Below are 22,679 nucleotides of genomic sequence, written 5' to 3' on the forward strand. Positions count from 1 at the left end.
CTACAGGAAACGTATGATCTCTGTAATTGCAAACAAAGGTTTCTGTACCAAATATTAAGTTCTGCTTTTCTGTTGTATCAAATACTTATGTCATGCAATAAAATACAAATTAATTACTTAAAAATCATACAATGTGATTTTCTGGATTTTTGTTTTAGATTCCGTCTCTCACAGTTGAAGTGTACCTATGATAAAAATTACAGACCTCTACATGCTTTGTAAGTAGGAAAACCTGCAAAATCGGCAGTGTATCAAATACTTGTTCTCCCCACTGCATATCCATAAAAATTATGCCAGCTGATTCATGATTTCGACTGGCTGAGAAATGCTGCCTGCCTGCCTGTCTGTCTCGTCCCGACTGCCGACACGTTCATTACTATGGGACAGCTGGAGATCGAATTTGAAAATTGAAACAATGTTGCAAATGTCGGAGAGACAGACAGCAAGGTTTATACAAATCTCCGCTGTTGAAAACTAAATGTTAGTCTAAAAGCAATGTGAGATGTTTATAAATTGCCTAACTTGTGGAATAGACACCGGCTGGAATTCGGTTTTAACCAATCAGCATTTAGGATTAGACCCACCCGTTGTATAAAACATTAATAGACAATTACAGCTGAAGGACAGAACTACATAATATGACATAGTACATAACATAGACAGGTACAGATCTACATAAAAATAAGACAAATTCTAGCATTAATAGAACTACAGTGGGGGAAAAAAGTATTTAGTCAGCCACCAATTGTGCAAGTTCTCCCACTTAAAAAGATGAGAGAGGCCTGTAATTTTCATCATAGGTACACGTCAACTATGACAGACAAATTGAGAAAAATAAATCCAGAAAATCACATTCTAGGATTTTTAATGAATTTATTTGCAAATTATGGTGGAAAATAAGTATTTGCCCGGGCAACGAAGGAGTGGCTTCGTAAGAAACATTTCAAGGTCCTGGAGTGTCCTAGCCAGTCTCCAGATCTCAACCCCATAGAAAATCTTTGGAGGGAGTTGAAAGTCCGTGTTGCCCAGCGACAGCCCCAAAACATCACTGCTCTAGAGGAGATCTGCATGGAGGAATGGGCCAAAATACCAGCAAAAGTGTGTGAAAACCTTGTGAAGACTTACAGAAAACGTTTGACCTGTGTCATTGTCAACAAAGGGTATATAACAAAGTATTGAGAAACTTTTGTTATTGACCAAATACTTATTTTCCACCATAATTTGCAAATAAATTCATTAAAAATCCTACAATGTGATTTTCTCATTTTGTCTGTCATAGTTGACGTGTACCTATGATGAAAATTACAGGCCTCTCTCATCTTTTTAAGTGGGAGAACTTGCACAATTGGTGGCTGACTAAATACGTTTTTTTCCCCACTGTACATTTAAAATAAGAACACACTTTCATATTCTTATGTCTTAGCAATACATGCAACATCATAATAATGGCTACACTGCAGTCATCCATTTTGTTACAGTTGCTTACTGTTACAATTGCAGATCCTGATCCTAATCTCTCAGAACCAGTTGTTTTGTAAACACTAGCAAGAATCTCACAACATTAGGAACCACCCGTGTCCTTGGTTTTCCTGTTTTGACGTCAATACTATACATAATAATAATGTGATTCATAGATGCTACTGAATGCAAGTGCAATGAAAATGACAATGGAAATGCAACAATTCCTCCAGCTAAGGCTACAACCACAGTTTTCACCCTAGCAACCGTGCCATTCAGCTCATAAATGAGCTACAGATGGAGTTGCCTTTCCGCTAAGGCTTCAATTTAATCCTTCATCTCAGCAACCGTGCTGGAGTTAACTCCAGCTAAAGTTTCAATTTAATCCTTCAATTTAGCTACATACTGTATGTGAACTTTCTAGACATCCATCACTCCACTCCTTTCAATAAATTGAACAGATTCATCATCAGATTGGGGTTTCTCCAAAGTCTTTCACCTCCTGCTCATAGCAATGAGCTGCAGATGGAGTTTCTTTCCCGCTAAGGCTTCAATTTAAAAGTGCTGTCCACTATATTCCAACTTTAGAATTTAACATCAAGTATATTTCCATGATTCTAACAGTTCACTAATTAATTTGGCCTAGATTTTTTGACAATATCATGCAGCCCTACATGGCATAGTGTGGAAATGATAACAAATAAATGCAAAAATAGATGAAAATGCAGATTATTTTGGGGGGGTTGAAGTTGAATTGAACAGTATAAAACAATCAGAATGGAGAAAGCCCCATTGATATCAATTATTTATGTTTTGCCACCCTAGGGTCATGAACTACTCAAAGCATATTTATAACTTTTTATTATAAAACAATCATAAAATACTGTCGTGAAAAATATTGTGATTTAATATTTTGGCCATATCACCCAGCCCTAGTTCCTTAGGATTGCATCATTACAGGTAGCCTGAATAGTATACAAGGCGAGGCACCACACCCTAATAGGTATTTTTTTAATCTTTATATAGGCCTATATCAAAAGTAACCTTTACCTGTCGAATATAGACACATATAATGTAACAAAATATGCAAATGAAACAAAATACATGTGCCTGCCTATACTGCCAACTACTACTAAGCTAACATATGGAATTGTTTTAAGATGGTCATACCATGGATCGTTTTAGCTTTTTGATTTTGAATTATAGTACCCCTTTAGGTATCAAAAACAAAAATGATTTGATAAAATATAGAATTTGGGCTTTATTACTATAGCCCATAGAAACACATTGAATAACACATTCATAAATGGCAAAAAAAGACAGTCAAAAAAGGAATCCTAAGGAATAAGGTTAGAATACATATTTTAGTTTTTTGGACACATATTTAACCCCTTATTTTTGTTGGCACAAATTTACCTCCATACTTCCATTCATTTGTATGGCTTACCTTCACGAGAGTCTCGTCTTTCCATAGAGTGGTCATATTATTTGTAGGCCAAATCGTTCGGACGCTACATATGTTTTCATGAGAAGACCGATTTTCGGGATGTCTCATGGTCTGACAAACACCGCTGTAGCTCGGCCACCTTCCACCACAGATGCGGAAGGCCAACATAGGCGGATGCAGTGGATTGAGACGCAGCCCATGCAAAACAGATATCTCTAGCTTAAATTGACAGATTTTGATGGGGATTTTATTATGTTACTTAGATTGACGCACGGGTGCGTCAATAGACTTAAGGATTAATGTTAAGTTTAGGCATTGACTCCGAATTCTTAAGGTTAGGCATTAACTCCGAATGGTTAAGGTTTGGGATAGGCTTAAAAAAATATATCAAAAGCAACTTTCTATCGCTAGATTTGAACATGCTTACTTGAAGGTAACAGCGCTCAATGTTGCCCCTAGTGGCCGGTTTCCCCTTTATCTACCGACGTGCTCAGACATGGATGGATGTCTAATACTGACTTGTATCACAGGTGACCTGCCTGATTTTCCAAGTTAATCTTAGCAACAACATCATTTTCAAGATATCTACAATTACTTCAGTAAATGTCTGACAAATACATATCAGAACAAGCACACAAAATGTGGTGAATGCACAAGCTTCACCCATCCATCACATCCACAACCGTTATAGATGTTACAGAAAGCAAAACGCTAAAAAAAGATACTGACAATGAAAAGAGAGGAACCAATTAGACCATATGAAACCTTGATGATAGTTAGCTTTACAGAGAAAGTTTCAAGATGATCCAATGTAAGGTGCATGTTTTACAAAAAAAATTCCTAAACATTATGGATGTTACATTGCCTGTCCCAGTTGCCCCCTATTTTTACAAGACTGTAGAACATGCAAACAAAACTGAAGACACTTCAATTTGGTCTGTATTGCTTCATTAACATCTCATCTTCATAACTAACACTGGGGGACAGCTTTGAATGGAAAAACAAGCTCTGTGAGCCCTTTACATTTACATTTACATTTACGTCATTTAGCAGACGCTCTTATCCAGAGCGACTTACAAATTGGTGCATTCACCCTATAGCCAGTGGGATAACCACTTTACCATTTTTTTTTGGGGGGGTAGAAGGATTACTTTATCCTATCCCAGGTATTCCTTAAAGAGGTGGGGTTTCAAATGTCTCCGGAAGGTGGTGAGTGACTCCGCTGTCCTGGCGTCGTGAGGGAGCTTGTTCCACCATTGGGGTGCCAGAGCAGCGAACAGTTTTGACTGGGCTGAGCGGGAACTATGCTTCCGCAGAGGAAGGGAGCCAGCAGGCCAGAGGTGGATGAACGCAATGCCCTCGTCTGGGTGTAGGGACTGATCAGAGCCTGAAGGTACGGAGGTGCCGTTCCCCTCACTGCTCCATAGGCAAGCACCATGGTCTTGTAACGGATGCAAGCTTCAACTGGAAGCCAGTGGAGTGTGCGGAGGAGGGGGGTGACGTGAGAGAACTTGGGAAGGTTGAACACCAGACGGGCTGCGGCATTCTGGATGAGTTGTAGGGGTTTAATGGCACAGGCAGGGAGCCCAGCCAACAGCGAGTTGCAGTAATCCAGAAGGGAGATGACAAGTGCCTGTATTAGGACCTGTGCCGCTTCCTGTGTAAGGCAGGATCGTACTCTCCGAATGTTGTAGAGCATGAACCTGCAGGATCGGGTCACCGCCTTGATGTTAGCGGAGAACGACAGGGTGTTGTCCAGGGTCACGCCAAGGCTCTTCGCACTCTGGGAGGAGGACACAACGGAGTTGTCAACCGTGATGGCGAGATCATGGAACGGGCAGTCCTTCCCCGGGAGGAAGAGCAGCTCCGTCTTGCCAGGGTTCAGCTTGAGGTGGTGATCCGTCATCCATACTGATATGTCTGCCAGACATGCAGAGATGCGATTCGCCACCTGGTTATCAGAAGGGGGAAAGGAGAAGATTAGTTGTGTATCGTCAGCGTAGCAATGATAGGAGAGGCCATGTGAGGATATGACAGAGCCAAGTGACTTGGTGTATAGGGAGAAAAGGAGAGGGCCTAGAACTGAGCCCTGGGGGACACCAGTGGTGAGAGCACGTGGTGCGGAGACAGCTTCTCGCCACGCCACTTGGTAGGAGCGACCGGTCAGGTAGGACGCAATCCAGGAGTGAGCCGCGCCGGAGATGCCCAGCTCGGAGAGGGTGGAGAGGAGGATCTGATGGTTCACAGTATCAAAGGCAGCAGACAGGTCTAGAAGGACAAGAGCAGAGGAGAGAGCGTTAGCTTTAGCAGTGCGGAGAGCCTCCGTGACACAGAGAAGAGCAGTCTCAGTTGAATGACCAGTCCTGAAACCTGACTGGTTTGGATCAAGAAGGTCATTCTGAGAGAGATAGCAAGAGAGTTGGCTAAAGACGGCACGCTCAATAGTTTTGGAAAGAAAAGAAAGAAGGGATACTGGTCTGTAGTTGTTGACATCAGTGGGATCGAGTGTTGGTTTTTTTGAGAAGGGGAGCAACTCTCGCTCTCTTGAAGACGGAAGGGACATAGCCAGCGGTCAAGGATGAGTTGATCAGCGAGGTGAGGTAGGGGAGAAGGTCACCGGAGATGGTCTGGAGAAGAGAGGAGGGGATGGGGTCAAGCGGGCAGGTTGTTGGGCGGCCTGCAGTCACTAGTCGCAAGATTTTATCTGGAGAGAGAGGGAGAAAGAAGTCAAAGCATAGGGTAGGGCAGTGTGAGCAGGACCAGCAGTGTCATTAGACATAACAAACGAGGATCGGATGTCGTCAACCTTCTTTTCAAAGTGGTTGCGAAGTCATCCACAGAGAGGGAGGAGGGGGGTGGGGGGGGGAGGATTCAGCAGTGAGGAGAATGTGGCAAAGAGCTTCCCTAGGGTTAGAGGCAGATGCTTGGAATTTAGAGTGGTAGAAAGTGGCCTTAGCAGCAGAAACAGATGAAGAAAATGTAGAGAGGAGGGAGTGAAAAGATGCCAGGTCGGCAGGGAGTTTAGTTTTCTTCCATTTCCGCTCAGCTGCCCGGAGCTCTGTTCTGTGAGCTCGCAATGAGTCATCAAGCCACGGAGCTGGAGGGGAGGACCGAGCCGGCCGGGAGGATAGGGGACACAGGGAGTCAAAGGATGCAGAAAGGGAGGAGAGGAGGGTTGAGGAGGCAGAATCAGGAGATTGGAGGGAGAAGGATTGAGCAGAGGGAAGAGATGATAGGATGGAAGAGGAGAGAGTTGTGGGAGAGAGAGAGCGAAGGTTGCGGCGGCGCGTTACCATCTGTGTAGGGGCAGAGTGAGTAGTGTTGGAGGAGAGCGAGAGAGAAAAGGATACAAAGTAGTGGTCGGAGACATGGAGGGGACTTGCAGTGAGATTAGTAGAAGAGCAACATCTAGTAAAGATGAAGTCAAGCGTATTGCCTGCCTTGTGAGTAGGGGGGGACGGTGAGAGGGTGAGTTCAAAAGAGGAGAGGAGTGGAAAGAAGGAGGCAGAGAGAAATGAGTCAAATGTAGACGTAGGGAGGTTGAAATCCCCCAAAACTGTGAAGGGTGAGCCATCCTCAGGAAAGGAACTTATCAAGGCGTCAAGCTCATTGATGAACTCTCCAAGGGAACCTGGAGGGCGATAGATGACAAGGATATTAAGCTTAAATGGGCTAGTGACTGTGACAGCGTGGAATTCAAATGAGGAGATAGACAGATGGGTTAGGGGAAAAATTGAGAATGACCACTTGGGAGAGATGAGGATTCCTGTGCCACCACCCCTCTGACCAGATTCTCTCGGGGTATGCGAGAACACATGGTCAGACGAGGAGAGAGCAGTAGGAGTAGCAGTGTTTTCAGTGGTAATCCATGTTTCCGTCAGCGCCAGGAAGTCGAGGGACTGGAGGGTAGCATAGGCTGGGATGAAGTCAGCCTTGTTGGCAGCAGAACGGCAGTTCCAGAGGCTGCCTGAGACCTGGAACTCCAGGTGTGTGGTGCGTGCAGGGACCACCAGGTTAGAGAGGCAGCAGCCACGCGGTGTGAGGCGTTTGTGTAGCCTGTGCGGAGAGGAGAGAACAGGGATAGGCAGAGGCATAGTTGACAGGCTGTAGCAGATGGCTACAATAATGCAGAGGAGATCGGAATGAAATGAACTAAACATCTGGGAAAGGAGAGAGCAGGGCCTCCCCATGAAATATGATTGACTGAAAAGCCTTTTTTGAGACTTGGCATCCTACTCTGTAATGGTCAAAATTCATGCAAGTTCCTACTTAAACTTTTCAAGTAAAGTCTGAACTCCAACATACTGACCTTAAAGGTCCGATGCAGCAGTTTTGATCTTAATATATATATATTTTTTAAATTGGGCAACAATGAAGTACCTTACTGTGATTGTCTTCAATTACAATGCCCCCCCAAAATGCAATTTCTCAAGCAAGAATTTTGCTAAGACTGTCTGGTAGTGGTCTGAGGGGCCTTATGGGAGGGACCTATAACCTGAAAACTAACTATTATTGGCAGAGATGAGGGCAAACTCTTTGTTATTGGTCTATTAACTTATACCGCCAGATGTCACCAGGCGGTCCAAAAAACCCACCCAGCCAAACAAGCTGAAATTTCAGGCGGTCTTTTCAAACAGCTCTTACAATAAAAGTGCATTATCATAATTTTTGCAATTTTACAGTATTATTCCAACCTCCTAGTGTGGAAATATGTGTAAAACACAGGAAATCACGTTTTTAACGGCACTGCCCCTTTAAGGATAAGTGTCAATGTGGTTTCATTTGGAAATGACTAACCTTATTTGTGTATACTCAGGTTGACTTTTCCACGGAATCGATCCAACTGTCTACTCTGACCCTTTTTTGGTATTGACACAGTTTTAGTGATTATCAGCTTTTTAAACAACAGTGTATAAATGAAATGTTGCTCTCTGCTTTGGTCTGATTACCCCTCAAAAAGCTGTAGGTGAGATGAGAGGAGACACCACTCACATGCTGGGACCCGTATTCACCTTATGTAGCCCTGCCCACTTGAACCAAGCCACAAGCAAAACCATCGTTAAATATTAATAACATTTTTCAAAACTATTAAATAACGTGCACAGAATCTAAAATATTAATTATTAGTTGAGGAAAATTAATGAAAACATTAAAACCTGTCAACTCCTATGGGAATGCTAATTATGATAACGTCGGCTTCCAAGTGCTTACACTAGGGATGGGCATTTGAAATTATTTCACTATTTGAATAATATCTTGAAATTAGTTCGGATAACCAGATAGTCCAAAAACACAAAACAAAATCTAATAAATTGCTCTTGACCAATCAGAATACACAATTACTGAGGGCAGAGGTACCACAACAGCAGACAGGCTGCTATTCTCCGGTAGTTTTTGGCTAACGGCAACAGTGAAAGAGAAGTCTGATGTTTGCCATGATAGAACTGTAAGCATTTCTCTGCACCGTTTATACCTGCTGTAAACTGTGTACGTGACAAATACATTTGATTTGAACGGATTCTGTTTGAAGAATGTTTTCTGCTGAGTATTTTGCATTGATCTGTGTCAGGTCTTGTGGAACCTCCATTAGGTGTGTGCCTGTAATCGCTAATTAAAGAGGGGAAAATAGCATAATGTTATCAGAGCTGCCTGGTGGGCTAAACAACACACCGTCATAAAAACTACATTCAAAAGTTTGTTTTATTAAGTTAATCATTTCAAATGTCATGGTATGTCCTTGTATGCAGCAATGTCACAGGGATCATTTAATTTAGACAGATTTTTCATTGTTAAAATAAGGCCAAGATTTTTTTCTCTCAAATTAACATACACAACAAGTGATGGAATACTAACGTCTGTTCGGATATTCGATTAACCGTGCCCATCCCTAGCTTATACTACGTGAAAAAGTATGCTAAAAAAGAAATCTATATATTTTGGCACTGGAGTATCTTTCAAATTCTGTGCAAGTTATTTTATAGTCACAAGTTATTTTATAGTTTTGACAAATGTAATTTATATTTAACGACATCACCAGCTGTGTCAATGCGCCAGAAGTTGAAAGACAACTGCAAAAAATTGGCTGTGCCCGTGTTGCAAGGCTACATAAGTGGATAGAAACGTGCTGCTGCTTACATACATGGTCACGTTGAGAGTTCATTAAACCTGTAACCTTATGTTATGGACAGAGACCTTATTCTCTGTGTGTTATGTGATGTGTTTGTGTGTGAGAGTCTGTGTGTCATGCTGCCTGTGCAGGTCAAATGTATCTGTCACATGCAGAGAGCAGCAAAATGGGCATAGCTGAAAGGCAATGGCCTGTGACACTGGCCTGCCCCCCTTCTATCAGGCACTTGGCCCCAGCACTCCCCTCATTCACCTAGACACTCAGCCATACCCACCACACCCTAATGTCTGTCTCTCTCTTTCTCTCCTAAAATGTGTTCATAGTTTAACATTTTGTCTAACACTAAATCTGATGGTCTGTTCTATCCAGGCATTGCAATCTGTTGGGTCATTTTAGGAAAGCTCTCCATTAGTGATTTATATTGGTCAGTCGAGCTCTACTGTAGACATCCTTGCATTGGCAGAAGTAGGTATCATTAGGACCGCTAATCAGTTTAAAGACTAGGGCCTGTGTCTAAACAAGGATTTTATAATGTCAGTTTGTGTTTTTGGTTGCGTACATGAGGCTGTGGCTGTTGTGACCCATCTATCTCTTTGAATCAGCTGTTCCATCATCATGTGTCATCTCTAAGGGTATAAGGTTATGTGTGCGTCTGTATGTAAGGTTATTTGTGTGTCTGTTTTCAGGGTATAACGTTGTGGGTGTGTGTGTGTGTGTGCGTGTGTTTCAGGGTATAATGTAATGTGTGTTTTCTTATTTTAGATCTGAGAAGAAAAAGGTATCTTCTAGTCCAGTGCCGTAGCGGCTCCAGACGAACCATGTGATCAGTAAGTGCTTACCTCTGCTCTGTACTAACCAGTGTGATTTACAGACAGTCCCAAATTGACCCCTACACCCTTCCCCTAGGCACATGAGAATTATAGCGCCACTTAGCCCACTGATACGCTAGGTGGAATTTTCTCCATGTAACATTTCTCCAAACATTCATTTCAGATCGACACAAGGACCTAGGGTACACAAGTACATTTGGGATTGAATAAATAGAAAACTCCAAAGGTTTACTCATGTAATGTCTTCTGTTTTGTAACCAGTTAGAGCATCCGATGTAGCTGTCATGAGGTATGTCCACAACCGAACCCGGCGGAAAGCTCAGCTCAGCAAGGACCTGTTGACAACAGCTGGTCTTTGACACAGGATCCTCTCTGTGACTCTCATAACAACCCATCTCCCCTAGGGGGCACACAGACCTCTGCCATCCCCACAGTGTCTCCTCACAGACTGGACCTTCATCCTACACCACACTCCTCATCCTCCCACAGAGTAGGGTAGACAAGAGGTAAGGTTGGGCTGGGTGCTGCTGCCCTTCAGGGATGGAGGCTGTGGGCTATTCTGTGTGATATACAGTACCAGTCAAAAGTTTGGACACACCTACTCATTCAAGGGTTTTTCTTTAGTTTTACTATTTTCTACATTGTAGAATAATAGTGAAGACATCAAAACTATGAAATAGCACATATGGGATCATGTAGTAACCAAAAAAGTGTTAAACAATTGAAATATATTTCAGATTTGAGATTCTTCAAAGTAGCCACCCTTTGCCTTGATGACAGCTTTGCACACTCTTGGCATTCTCTCAATCAGCTTCATGAGGAATGCTTTTCCAACAGTCTTGAAGGAGTTCCCACATATGCTGAGCACTTGTTGGCTGCTTTTCCTTCACTCTGTGGTCCAACTCAACCCAAACCATCTCAATTGGGTTGAGGTCGGGTGATTGTGGAGGCCAGGTCATCTGATGCAGCACTCCATCACTCTCCTTCTTGGTCAAATAACCCTTACACAACCTGGAGGTGTGTTGGGTCATTGTCCTGTTGAAAAACAAATGATAGTCCCACTTAGTGCAAACCAGATGGGATGGCGTATCACTGCAGTATGCTCTGGTAGCCATGCTGGTTAAGTGTGCCTTGAATTCTAAATAATTCACCAACAGTGTCACCAGCAAAGCACCCCCACACCATTACACCTCCTCCTCCATGCTTCACGGTGGGAATCACACATGCAGAGATCATCCGTTCACCTACTCTGCGTCTCACAATGACACAGCGATTGGAACCAAAAATCTCAAATTTGGACTCATCAGACCAAAGGACAGATTTCCACCGGTCTAATGTCCATTACTTATGTTTCTTGGCCCAAGCAAGTCTCTTCTTCTTATTGGTGTCCTTTAGTAGTGGTTTCTTTTCAGCAATTTGACCATGAAGGCCTGATTCATCAGTCTCCTATGAACAGTTGATGTTGAGATGTCTGTTACTTGAACTCTGTGAAGCATTAATTTCGGCTGCAATCTGAGGTGCAGTTAACTCTAATGAACTTATCCTTTGCAGCAGAGGTAACTCTGGGTCTTCCTTTCCTGTGGCGGTCCTCATGAGAGCCAGTTTAATCATAGCGCTTGATGGTTTTTGCGAGATCACTTGAAGAAACATTCAAAGTTCTTGAAATGTTCCGTATTGACTGACCTTCATGTCTTTAAGTAATGATGGACTGTCGTTTCTCTTTGCTTATTTGAGCTGTTATTGCCATAATATGGACTTGGTCTTTTACCAAATAGGGCTATCTTCTGTATACCACCCCTACCTTGTCACAACACAACTGATTGGCTCAAACGCAATAAGAAGGAAAGAAATTCCACAAATTAACTTTTAACAAGGCTCCTGTTAATTGAAATGCATTCCATGTGACTACCTCATGAAGCTGGTTGAGAGAATGCCAAGAGTGTGCAAAGCTGTCATCAAGGCAAAGAGTTGCTACTTCGAAGAATCTCAAATATATAATATATTTTGATTTGTTTAACACTTTTTTGGTTACTACATGATTCCATATGTGTTATTTCATAGTTTTGATGTCTTCACTATTATTATATAATGTAGAAGTATAATGTAGGTGTGTCCAAACTTTTGACTGGTACTGTACATCATTTTTTGTTTCAGGCCATTTCACTGCTAATCTCGCTTTTTCTGACAGGTTAATTCACAAATGTCTACCTCACGATTAAAAGGCCCCTCTCCACCACTGCGACCCTGAACAGGCTACAAGATGACTTCCAGCATAGGCGGGTGAGTCAGTCTACCAATCTCCTCCTACACCTGAGAGAAATAAATATCCTACCTTACCTGCTCATCAAACTGGTAACTGAGACACTGTCTCTGAAATCACCTGTGGTTAAAAATCCTTAACCGAGGAGTAAAAAAATATATATCGTAATCGGAGCTTCACCTTGGCTGCACTCAGTCCCCATGGTGATTTCAAGCAACGTTTTAGGTGTGTGTGACTGACCTGTGTGTGGGTGGACTCTGTGGCTCTGGACCTGTTTTAACTGGCTGGCTAGCTGAGTGACAGCGGGAGTGTCCCTGTATCCTACCAGCACGGGATCTCCCGCTCTTAACCCCAGGATTAGTATGCCACTCATCCCTGCTCCATTTTGAGTGGGTGGTGTTTTTCTCTTCCCTCAGTTTGTGTGTTTGTGTGCATGCCGTCTAATGCAACAGAGGGGCCTCTCTGTCAGGCACCACTGAACTCTACCTCCACTGTCATGTGGGTTGTCTATAATAATTCATAATTCCCTTAATGTTTTTAAATATCAGAAAAATGATGTTGCTGTAAATGAGAATGTTTTCTCAGTCAACGTACCTGGTAAAAATAAGGGTAAAAAAATAAAAAAGGAGTGAGTGCAGTTACAAACAAACTATACTAAACAAGATAAATGTCTTACCTGTGATGAAATGTTTTCCACACATGTGTAGCCTACATGGACACCGGGTTCCCCACATTTCCCACTCTCCCACGCTGAATAGCCTGAAGCCACAGGGCTCTTCTTGCAGGCTCTATTTCCCTACGTGGGAGTATTGCGAACCGTAGGTCGGGATTTTTGACCTGGTAACATCTACATTGAACAACACAGCAGCTTTTCGTGATGTTTTGATATTTCTGTATAACAAAAAATGTATGATGAAGATGGCTCTTTTACACTGGGGGTCAATGGCAAAGAATGTTTGTTTTCCTCAATTTGTGGGCGTGGTTGAGGGGAATTCCTTATTATTACGTGAATATTGACTGAGTATTCATTGCATTAAGTGGAATATCCTTTTGATAAAAGATTTGTCGAATGCATGAGACTTTCATGTTTCACGTCTCAGTTGAATTGATTTGAATTGCTTTGAATTAAATTCTACTTCTTTAAATTCAAATTCAATTCAAATTCTTCTTCCTATGGGGTGTGTCGAATTCAAATTAATTGTTTGAAATTAATTACATTCAGATATTCCAAATTGACCCCAACCCTGGTATACTTTTCCTCCAGTCAGGGATATACTATACCTTTCCAGGTTGTCATTGTAAATAAGAAATTGTTCTTAATGGACTTGCCTTGTTAAATACAGTGAAGATAAGTGATTTACAGGTTAGGGTGATAGTTGGTGTTTGATGTACAGTGCCTTCAGAAAGTATTCACATCCCTTTACTTTTTTTCACATTTTGTTTTGTTACAGCCTGGATTTAAAACTGATTAAATTGAGATGTTTTTGTCACTGGCCTACACACAATACCCCATAATGTCAAAGTGGAATTGACTTTTGAAATGTTTACAAATTAATAAAAAATGACAAGCTGAAATGCGTATTAAATAAGTATTCAACCCCTTTGTTATTCAACCCCTTTGTTATGGCAAGCCTAAATTAAGTACAGGAGTAAACATTTGCATTCAGGTTACATAATAAGTTTCTTGGACTCATTCTGTGTGCAATAATTGTGTCAAACATGATTTTTGAATGGCTACCTCATCTCTGTACCGCACACATACAATGAGGGAAAAAAGTATTTGATCCCCTGCTGATTTTGTACGTTTGCCCACTGACAAAGACATGATCAGTCTATAATTTTAATGGTAGGTTTATTTGAACAGTGAGAGACAGAATAACAACAACAAAAATCCAGAAAAATGCATGTCAAAAATGTTATAAATTGATTTGCATTTTAATGAGGGAAATAAGTATTTGACCCCTCTGCAAAACATGACTTAGTACTTGGTGGAAAAACCCTTGTTGGCAATCACAGAGGTCAGATGTTTCTTGTAGTTGGCCACCAGGTTTGCACACATCTCAGGAGGGATTTTGTTCCACTCCTCTTTGCAGATCTTCTCCAAGTCATTAAGGTTTCGAGGCTGACGTTTGGCAACTCGAACCTTCAGCTCCCTCCACAGATTTCTATGGGATTAAGGTCTGGAGACTGGCTAGGCCACTCCAGGACCTTAATGTGCTTCTTCTTGAGCCACTCCTTTGTTGCCTTGGCCGTGTGTTTTGGGTCATTGTCATGCTGGAATACCCATCCACGACCCATTTTCAATGCCCTGGCTGAGGGAAGGAGGTTCTCACCCCCGGTACATGGCCCCGTCCATTGTCCCTTTGATGCGGTGAAGTTGTCCCCTTAGCAGAAAAACACCCCCAAAGCATAATGTTTCCACCTCCATGTTTGACGGTGGGGATGGTGTTCTTGGGGTCATAGGCAGCATTCCTCCTCCTCCAAACACGGCGAGTTGAGTTGATGCCAAAGAGCTCGATTTTGGTCTCATCTGACCACAACACTTTCACCCAGTTCTCCTCTGAATCATTCAGATGTTCATTGGCAAACTTCAGAGGGCCCTGTATATGTGCTTTCTTGAGCAGGGGGAACTTGCGGGCGCTGCAGGATTTCAGGACTTCACAGTGTTGTGTGTTACCAATTGTTTTCTTGGTGACTATGGTCCCAGCTGCCTTGAGATCATTGACAAGATCCTCCCGTGTAGTTCTGGGCTGATTCCTCACCGTTCTCATGATCATTGCAACTCCACGAGGTGAGATCTTGCATGGGGCCCCAGGCCGAGGGAGATTGACAGTTATTTTGTGTTTCTTCCATTTGCGAATAATCACACCAACTGTTGTCACCTTCTCACCAAGCTGCTTGGCGATGGTCTTGTAGCCCATTCCAGCCTTGTGTAGGTCTACAATCTTGTCCATGACATCCTTGGAGAGCTCTTTGGTCTTGGCCATGGTGGAGAGTTTGGAATCTGATTGATTGATTGCTTCTGTGGACAGATGTATTTTATACAGGTAACAAGCTGAGATTAGGAGCACTCCCTTTAAGAGTGTGCTCCTAATCTCAGCTCATTACCTGTATGAAAGACACCTGGGAGCCAGAAATCTTTCTGATTGAGAGGGCGTCAAATACTTATTTCCCTCATTAAAATGCAAATCAATGTATAAAATTTTTGACATGCGTTTTTCTGGATTTTTTTGTTGTTATTCTGTCTCTCACTGTTCAAATAAACCTACCATTAAAATTATAGACTGATCATTTCTTTGTCAATGGGCAAACGTACAAAATCAGCAGGGGATCAAATACTTTTTCCCCTCACTGTACAATTACCTGTAAGGTCCCTCAGTCGAGCACTGAATTTCACAGATTCAACCACAATGACCAGGGAGGTTTTCCAATGCCTTCCTAACTCAGCTGCGGGAGAGGAAGGAAACCGCTCAGGGATTTCACCATGAGGCCAATGGTGACTTTAAAACAGATAGAGTTTAATGGCTGTACTAACCTAATTGACAGAGTGAAAAGAAGGAAGCCTGTACAGAATACAAATAATCCAAAACATGCATCCTGTTTGCAACAAGGCACTAAAGTAATAATGCAAAAAATTTGGCAAAGCAATTAACTTTCTATCCTGAATGCAAAGTGTTATGTTTGGGGCAAGTCCAATGCAACACATTACTGAGTACCACTCTCCATATTTTCAAGCATAGTGGTGGCTGGATCATGTTATGGGTATGCTTGTAATCGTTAAGGACTTAGGAGTTATTCAGCATAAAAAAGAAATGGAATGGAGCTAAGCACAGGCAAAATCCTAGAGGAAAACCTGTTTCTGTCTGCTTTCCACCAGACACTGGGAGATTAATTCACCTTTCAGCAGGACAATAACCTAAAACACAAGGCCAAATCTACACTGTAGTTGCCCTAAATCACAAGGCCAAATCTACACTGGAGTTGCTTACCAAGAAGACAGTGAATGTTCCTGAGTGGTCGAGTTACAGTTATGACTTAAATCTACTTGAAAGTCTATGGCAAGACCTGAAAATGGTTGTCTAGCAATGATCAACAACCAATTTGACAGAGCTTGAAGAATTTTGAAAATAATAATGAGCAAATGTTGCACAATCCAGGTGTGGAAGGCTCTTAGAGACTTACCCAGAAAGACTCACAGCTGTAATCGCTGCCAAAGGTGCTTCTGCAAAGTATTTCATTTTCAATAAATAGTCAACAAATTGTAAAAACATGTTTTCTCTTTGTCATTATGGGATATTGTGTGTAGATTGGTGAGATTTAAAAAATATAATAAAATTTTAATTCATGCTGTAACACAACAAAATGTGGAATAAGTCAAGGGCTATGAATGCTTTCTGAAGGCACTGTAAATGTTAGAAAAATGTAACTCAATTTACTTATTCACACTTTGACCCTCTTTGGCTGCTACTTAAAGAAATAGTGTTTTGTTGCCACACCCATATAGCCCTCCGGTCCTCTGTAGCTCTGCCCCTGTAAGGCAGAGGGTAGAGCTGTCGACACACTATTCACACCAGCTTAAATACCCAATCCTCAAGTTTTACATGGCAGCATAATAAAACACTGCCAGCTTTAGGTGGCCTAATTTAATAGTGTACTATGGGTAGAGTTTCATTTAGTCGTGTGGCATCTTCTTGGGCATTTGTTGTTGCTCTGATGCCTCCAGCAAGGGGAAATCTAAAAAGAAAGGTCTTTCCGTCTATATCAGTTCACATTTCTCCCGAGTCCCATTCATTCTCATATGAGAGCAAACACCATTAGGGCTAATGATAAGCCAGAGCCTGGCTGTACTTATCTGTCCGTGGCTGTGTGCTTGTTTTTACTGTGTCTTTATTATTGTTTGATATTAAACCATCAGGTTTCTACATTGTTGATGTTAATGGCTTCGTCTAAAAATAGCATTGGTGAGTGTAATTGAAGCTGATTTGATCGTAGCAGCTCTGGGGTTAAAAACACACACACTCACACAAAACATTATTCTCATACTCACACAGCATGCACCAAAACGCATAAGGGCAAATATGGGGACAGATGCACACATACAGAAAGTGTGCCAGTATACCTCATTCCACAGAATGGCACAGGCTCAGATCAGCACGCATGTGCATTAGCATGATTTCCCCCCTCCAAGGAATCTCGATCAGTGATTCATGAATGATTGTTGAAAGGGAGGAAGTGTGCAGTGAAAATAGACCTCAGGAGTGACTCCGGTTGGCCAATAAACATCTATGGTACTGGCTGGAAGGACTGAGGAGCACAGTGACCCCTCACCTGGACCTGAGGAAAGTGCACCTGCATATCCACGCATGCAATGCATGTAGACAGACAGACGAGTACTTTAAAATATTTTCTTGGAGGTGTACATATTAACATTTACTGCATGTACACACACACGCACAGCTACATGCATATTGGCACGTATACACAGCACCATAGGCTTCAATAGGTCTCATCCACACTGTACTTATTATTATGTTCTAACTGCAGGCAGAACATTGCCAATGCCACTTGTCAAGGTCCTAATAATGACCATTTGACATACGTTAGTGATGTCAGTCTTGGTCGGCTGAGTAAGCGAATGGTTCTCCCTTCCAAGGCAAATGAGTCTCATCCCCGGCCTTTGTTCCTTGATAGCAGCTGAGTCACAGAGCACAAGTCTCTGTCTAAATATAGACTGAGCCTGGCACTGCCCTTTACTGCCTGGGCTGAGGTAGCAGTCTGGCCAATGCTATCTGCACCTCTTATGTTTGGCCCAAAATAATTATTTTGTAATGCCATTGTCAAGGGTTTTTTGTTCTGGTCTGTAATTGAATATATGTTATAATATTCCTCTGACATTATTTAAGTGTGAGTAAATGTAAAGTTAGTGCACTACATTTAAATAAATAGATTTTAAATTGTTTTGGGGCCGTGGTATGTGATTGGCTGGTCCTTATTGAGTAGAGGTTTAGGATTGGAGGATGTTGTTTGACTGGTTGGTTGGTTGTTTTGCAGGGATGACGCCAGCAGTATCTTTGATGGGTTAATGGAAGAAGATGAAAAGGACAAAGCAAAACGGTGAGGTCTTAATAAGCTCCAGCACTCCATTAAAGGGAACTCTGTACAAGGCTTAGTTGGATCATTGTGTTGTTTTTGTTTGCATCTTAGTATGTGTATTCTTATGTTTAACATCTCCAACCCTCCAGAGTGTCCCGTAACAAGTCTGAGAAGAAGCGCAGAGACCAGTTCAATGTCCTCATCAAGGAGCTGGCTACCATGTTGCCGGGCAACACTCGGAAGATGGACAAGTCTACCATCTTACAGAAGAGCATCGACTTCCTGCGCAAGCATAAAGGTAAGGACCTCTCCTCCTTCTAGCCCTTGGTCATCAACATGTCTGGAAAAATAGGAACATTTAACTGTTTTAACCAGGGAACCGAAATGATTCCACTGTTCCAACCAGCAAAATAAAGATCTGAACCGGTTCGAACCCCAAAAAAGTAACTGTTTATATTGTTCCTTTTTAAACTTCTGAAATCAACATTTTTTTAAACATGTAGCTCGAAAATTACTTCACAAATGGATAGAGCAGCTTGCTATGGAGCAGGCAAGCAATGCACATGCATTGGACAGACAAGTCTAGTGTGCGACATGCGACTGAAATTTGGCGGGTGAGGAAGCACTGGGCATCTTGTTGTTATGACATATATTATCTGAATTAAGCCCACAGAATTATACCTACGGAGGAGCGGCTTCTATAAAGGAACTTTGAATGTCTTTGAACTTCAGAGAGTTGGCTTAACTAACAGACCAGACCCAGCCCTTGATCATGACTCTCAGTTCCATTACATTACTCATAATGCCGGCTAGAGTGTTCAAGAGCTTCAAACTTGTGTGTGCAGAGCAGCACCACAATTAAAATAAAATCGTTACCTTTTTGTAGTTAATAAATCCAATGTGAAACATGATACTGTAACTATAGTATCCTTAAATTGCATGGAAAAAGTGAATCCATTGTTCTCTAATTAAAAATCTCTCTCCCTAATTTCTAAGTCACGCCTGTAACGTCAGTAACTACAATAGACTATGCATGCTTTGGATGGAGGGCGAGGGGCCGGTAGCTTGAACACACTGGTAAAGATTTTCAGCTGGCAGACAGGCCGACACTGGAATAAGTTTCTTTGCATGGGCGCTTTGTTGCATTTTTTGTGGGACTGGAAAGTTCCCATGCTTTTAAAATAATGGTTCTGTTCCGGAACAGTATTCATGGATTGCACCTCCGTCACTCGGTCACGTCATTGCCATTGTTATCAAGGTTCTACAGATGCCGCAGCATATTGATATCCGACTGATGGTAATGCTCAGTCTTTCTGAACGGGGACTAATGACTGTTTTGTCAAAATTACACTATAGTGGCCTGGAAATACGATGGCATTGCTAAAGTAGGCAAATAATTCGTAGACAACAACATTGGCATTATGATGTCGTCAAGTTTACTTTAGAGAAATGGCAATGTTGCCATGTGCTAGCAAAGTTAGTCAGAAATAGCTAGCAATGCTAACTTTAAGCTAGCTAAAATGTCAGCGCTCTCCCCTCAATCATAGCTAGCTAGCTAAAGTTATACTGCATCTAAAGTCAATCTGGCGACATTACAATGATGACAAAAACATGTCCTACTAATTATTTGCCTCCTTTTGAAATGTCATTGTGTTTCCAAGCCACAGTAATGCACTTGAGATGAGATCGTCCTCCCCACCTATTAAGACTGCATTGACTAGAATGCTCATCTGGGCATCTGTTCTAAAACGAATGTTCAAAACAATTATTGTGATGAAACGTGCAACCCATGGATAGATCACTTTCGTTCTCGGTTCTGGTTCTGTTCTTCGGAAAAACATTTTTGTCCGGTTTTCGGTTCTGTTCCCTAAACCGGTTCCAACCCCTAGTTTTAACAAAGCTGTTTGAGTACTTCACGCTAGTGATTCCCCTATTTGTGTCTCTCTCTGTCAGAAATCGCTACGCAGTCGGAGTCTAGTGAGATTCGACAGGACTGGAAACCTCCTTTTCTTAGCAATGAAGAGTTCACACAGCTGATGCTGGAGGTGAGAGTGGCAGTCGACACACTCAAAGTGCAGTAGTATGCACATCCTTTCACTAAGTAGGATCTATACTGAACAAAAATATAAATGCAACAGTCAATTGAAATAAATTCATTAGGCCCTAATCTATGGATTTCACATGACTGGGAATACAGATATGCATCTGTTGGTCACAGATACCTTAACAAAAGGTAGGGGCGTGGATCAGAAAACCATTCAGTAGCTGGTGTGACCACCATTTTCCTCATGCAGCACGACATCTCCTTCGCATAAAGTTGATCAGGCTGTTGATTGTGGCCTGTGGAATGTTGTCCCACTCCTCTTCAATGGCGGTGCGAAGTTGCTGGATATTGGCGGGAACTGGAACACGCTGTCGTACACGTCGATCCAGATCATCCCAAACATGCTCAATGGGTGACATGTCTGGTGAGTAGGCGGACCATGGAAGAACTGGGACATTTTCAGCTTCCAGGAATTGTGTACAGATCCTTGTGACATGGGGCCGTGCATTATCATGCTGAAATATGAGGTGATGGCGGCAGATGAATGGCACGACAATGGGCCTCCAGAATCTCTTCACGGTATCTCTGTGCATTCAAATTGCCATCGATCAAATGCAATTGTGTTCGTTGTCCATAGCTTATGCCTGCCCATACCATAACCCCACCTCCACCATGGGGCAGTCTATTCACAACGTTGACATCAGCAAAACGCTCGCCCACACGACGCCATCCACATGGTCTGCGGTTGTGAGGCCAGTTGGACGTACTGCCAAATTCTCTAAAACGACTTTGGAGGCGGCTTATGGTAGAGATATGAACATTAAATTCTGCAGTCAGCATGCCAATTGCACGCTCCCTCAAAACTTGAAACATCTGTGGCATTGTGTGACAAAACTGCACATTTTAGAGTGGCCTTTAATCATGCTGTTTAATCAGCTTCTTGATATGCCACACCTGTCAGGTGGATGGATTATCTTGGCAAAGGGGAAATGCTCACTAACAGGGATGTAAACACATTTGTGCACCACATTTGAGATAAATAAGCTTTTTGTGCGTATGGAACATTTCTGGGATCTTTTATTTCAGCTCATGCAACATGGGACCAACACTACATGTTGCGTTTTATATTTTTGTTCAGTGTACAAATAAAGTATGTCAGTCAAAAAAGGATGTCAGTAGCAGTAGCAACATTCTGAACATGTTTTTGTTCATAGTTTACTGAAGAAGGTTGACAGTGTGTGAATTTTTTCCCCTGTCTGCTGTGTAAACAAGAGAAAAAAGTGTGTGGGTTAAAGCAGCCAGTTTTAAAACAGGTCCAGAGGCCACCCACACACTGTAGGTTAAAAAACAAAAAAGGAATATTTATATACAGTTGAAGTCGGAAGTTTACATACACTTAGGTTGGAGTCATTAAAACTTGTTTTTCAACCACTCCACACATTTCTTGTTAACAAACTATAGTTTTGACAAGTCGGTTAGGACATCTACTTACTTATTGTTTACAAACAGATTGCAAATCAATCCCAGAACAACAGCAAAGGACCTTGTGAAGATGCTGGAGGAAACAGGTACAAAAGTATATATATCCACAGTAAAACGAGTCCTATATTGACATAACCTGAAAGGCCGCTCAGCAAGGAAGAAGCCACTGCTCCAAAACCGCCATAAAAAAGCCAGACTACGGTTTGCAACTGCACATGGGGACAAAGATCTTACTTTTTGGAAAAATGTCCTCTGGTCTGATGAAACAAAAATAGAACTGTTTGGCCATAATGACCATCGTTATGTTTGGAGGAAAATGGGGGAAGCTTGCAAGCCGAAGAACACCATCCCAACCGTGGAGCACGGGGGTGGCAGCATCATGCTGTGGGGGTGCTTTGCTGCAGGAGGGACTGGTGCACTTCACAAAATAGATGGCATCATGAGGAAGGAAAATTATGTGGATATATTGAAGCAACATCTCAAGACATCAGTCAGGAAGTTAAAGCTAGGTCGCAAATGGGTCTTCCAAATGGACAATGACCCCAAGCATACTTCCAAAGTTGTGGCAAAATGGCTTAAGGACAACAAAGTCAAGGTATTGGAGTGGCCATCACAAAGCCTTGACCTTAATCTTATAGAACATTTGTGGGCAGAACTGAAAAAGTGTCTGTGAGCAAGGAGGCCTACAAACCTGACTCAGTTACACCAGCTCTGTCAGGAGGAATGGGCCAAAATTCACCCAACTTATTGTGGGAAGCTTGTGGAAGGCTACCTGAAACGTTTGACCCAAGTTAAACAATTTAAAGGCAATGCTACCAAATACTAATTGAGGGTATGTAAACTTCTGACCCACTGGGAATGTGATGAAAGAAATAAAAGCTGAAATAAATCATTCTCTCTAGTATTATTGTGACATTTCACATTCTGAAAATAAAGTG

The 22,679-nt window shown here is 42.2% G+C and overlaps 1 protein-coding gene across 7 annotated transcripts in view; it reads left to right on the forward strand.

Annotated features, from left to right (window-relative positions):
- Window positions 1-22,679, forward strand: part of clocka (clock circadian regulator a) — a 72,613-nt gene that overhangs the window by 37,329 nt on the left and 12,605 nt on the right. For 5 of the 7 annotated variants that reach the window (XM_041848779.1, XM_041848784.1, XM_041848785.1 and 2 more), the window contains exons 3-8: window positions 9,795-9,859; window positions 10,124-10,368; window positions 12,051-12,142; window positions 18,174-18,236; window positions 18,365-18,513; window positions 20,169-20,260. In XM_041848779.1, coding sequence (XP_041704713.1) covers window positions 12,123-12,142; window positions 18,174-18,236; window positions 18,365-18,513; window positions 20,169-20,260 — 324 coding nt within the window. In that variant the 5' untranslated portion in view covers window positions 9,795-9,859; window positions 10,124-10,368; window positions 12,051-12,122. Of the gene's footprint in view, window positions 1-7,056; window positions 7,772-9,794; window positions 9,860-10,123; window positions 10,369-12,050; window positions 12,143-18,173; window positions 18,237-18,364; window positions 18,514-20,168; window positions 20,261-22,679 lie in introns of those variants that run through there. The other 2 variants (XM_041848783.1, XM_041848782.2) reach the window with 2 other exon arrangements.

Source organism: Coregonus clupeaformis, chromosome 26, assembly GCF_020615455.1.
Source record: "Coregonus clupeaformis isolate EN_2021a chromosome 26, ASM2061545v1, whole genome shotgun sequence".
NCBI classification, from domain to species: Eukaryota; Metazoa; Chordata; class Actinopteri; order Salmoniformes; family Salmonidae; genus Coregonus; species Coregonus clupeaformis.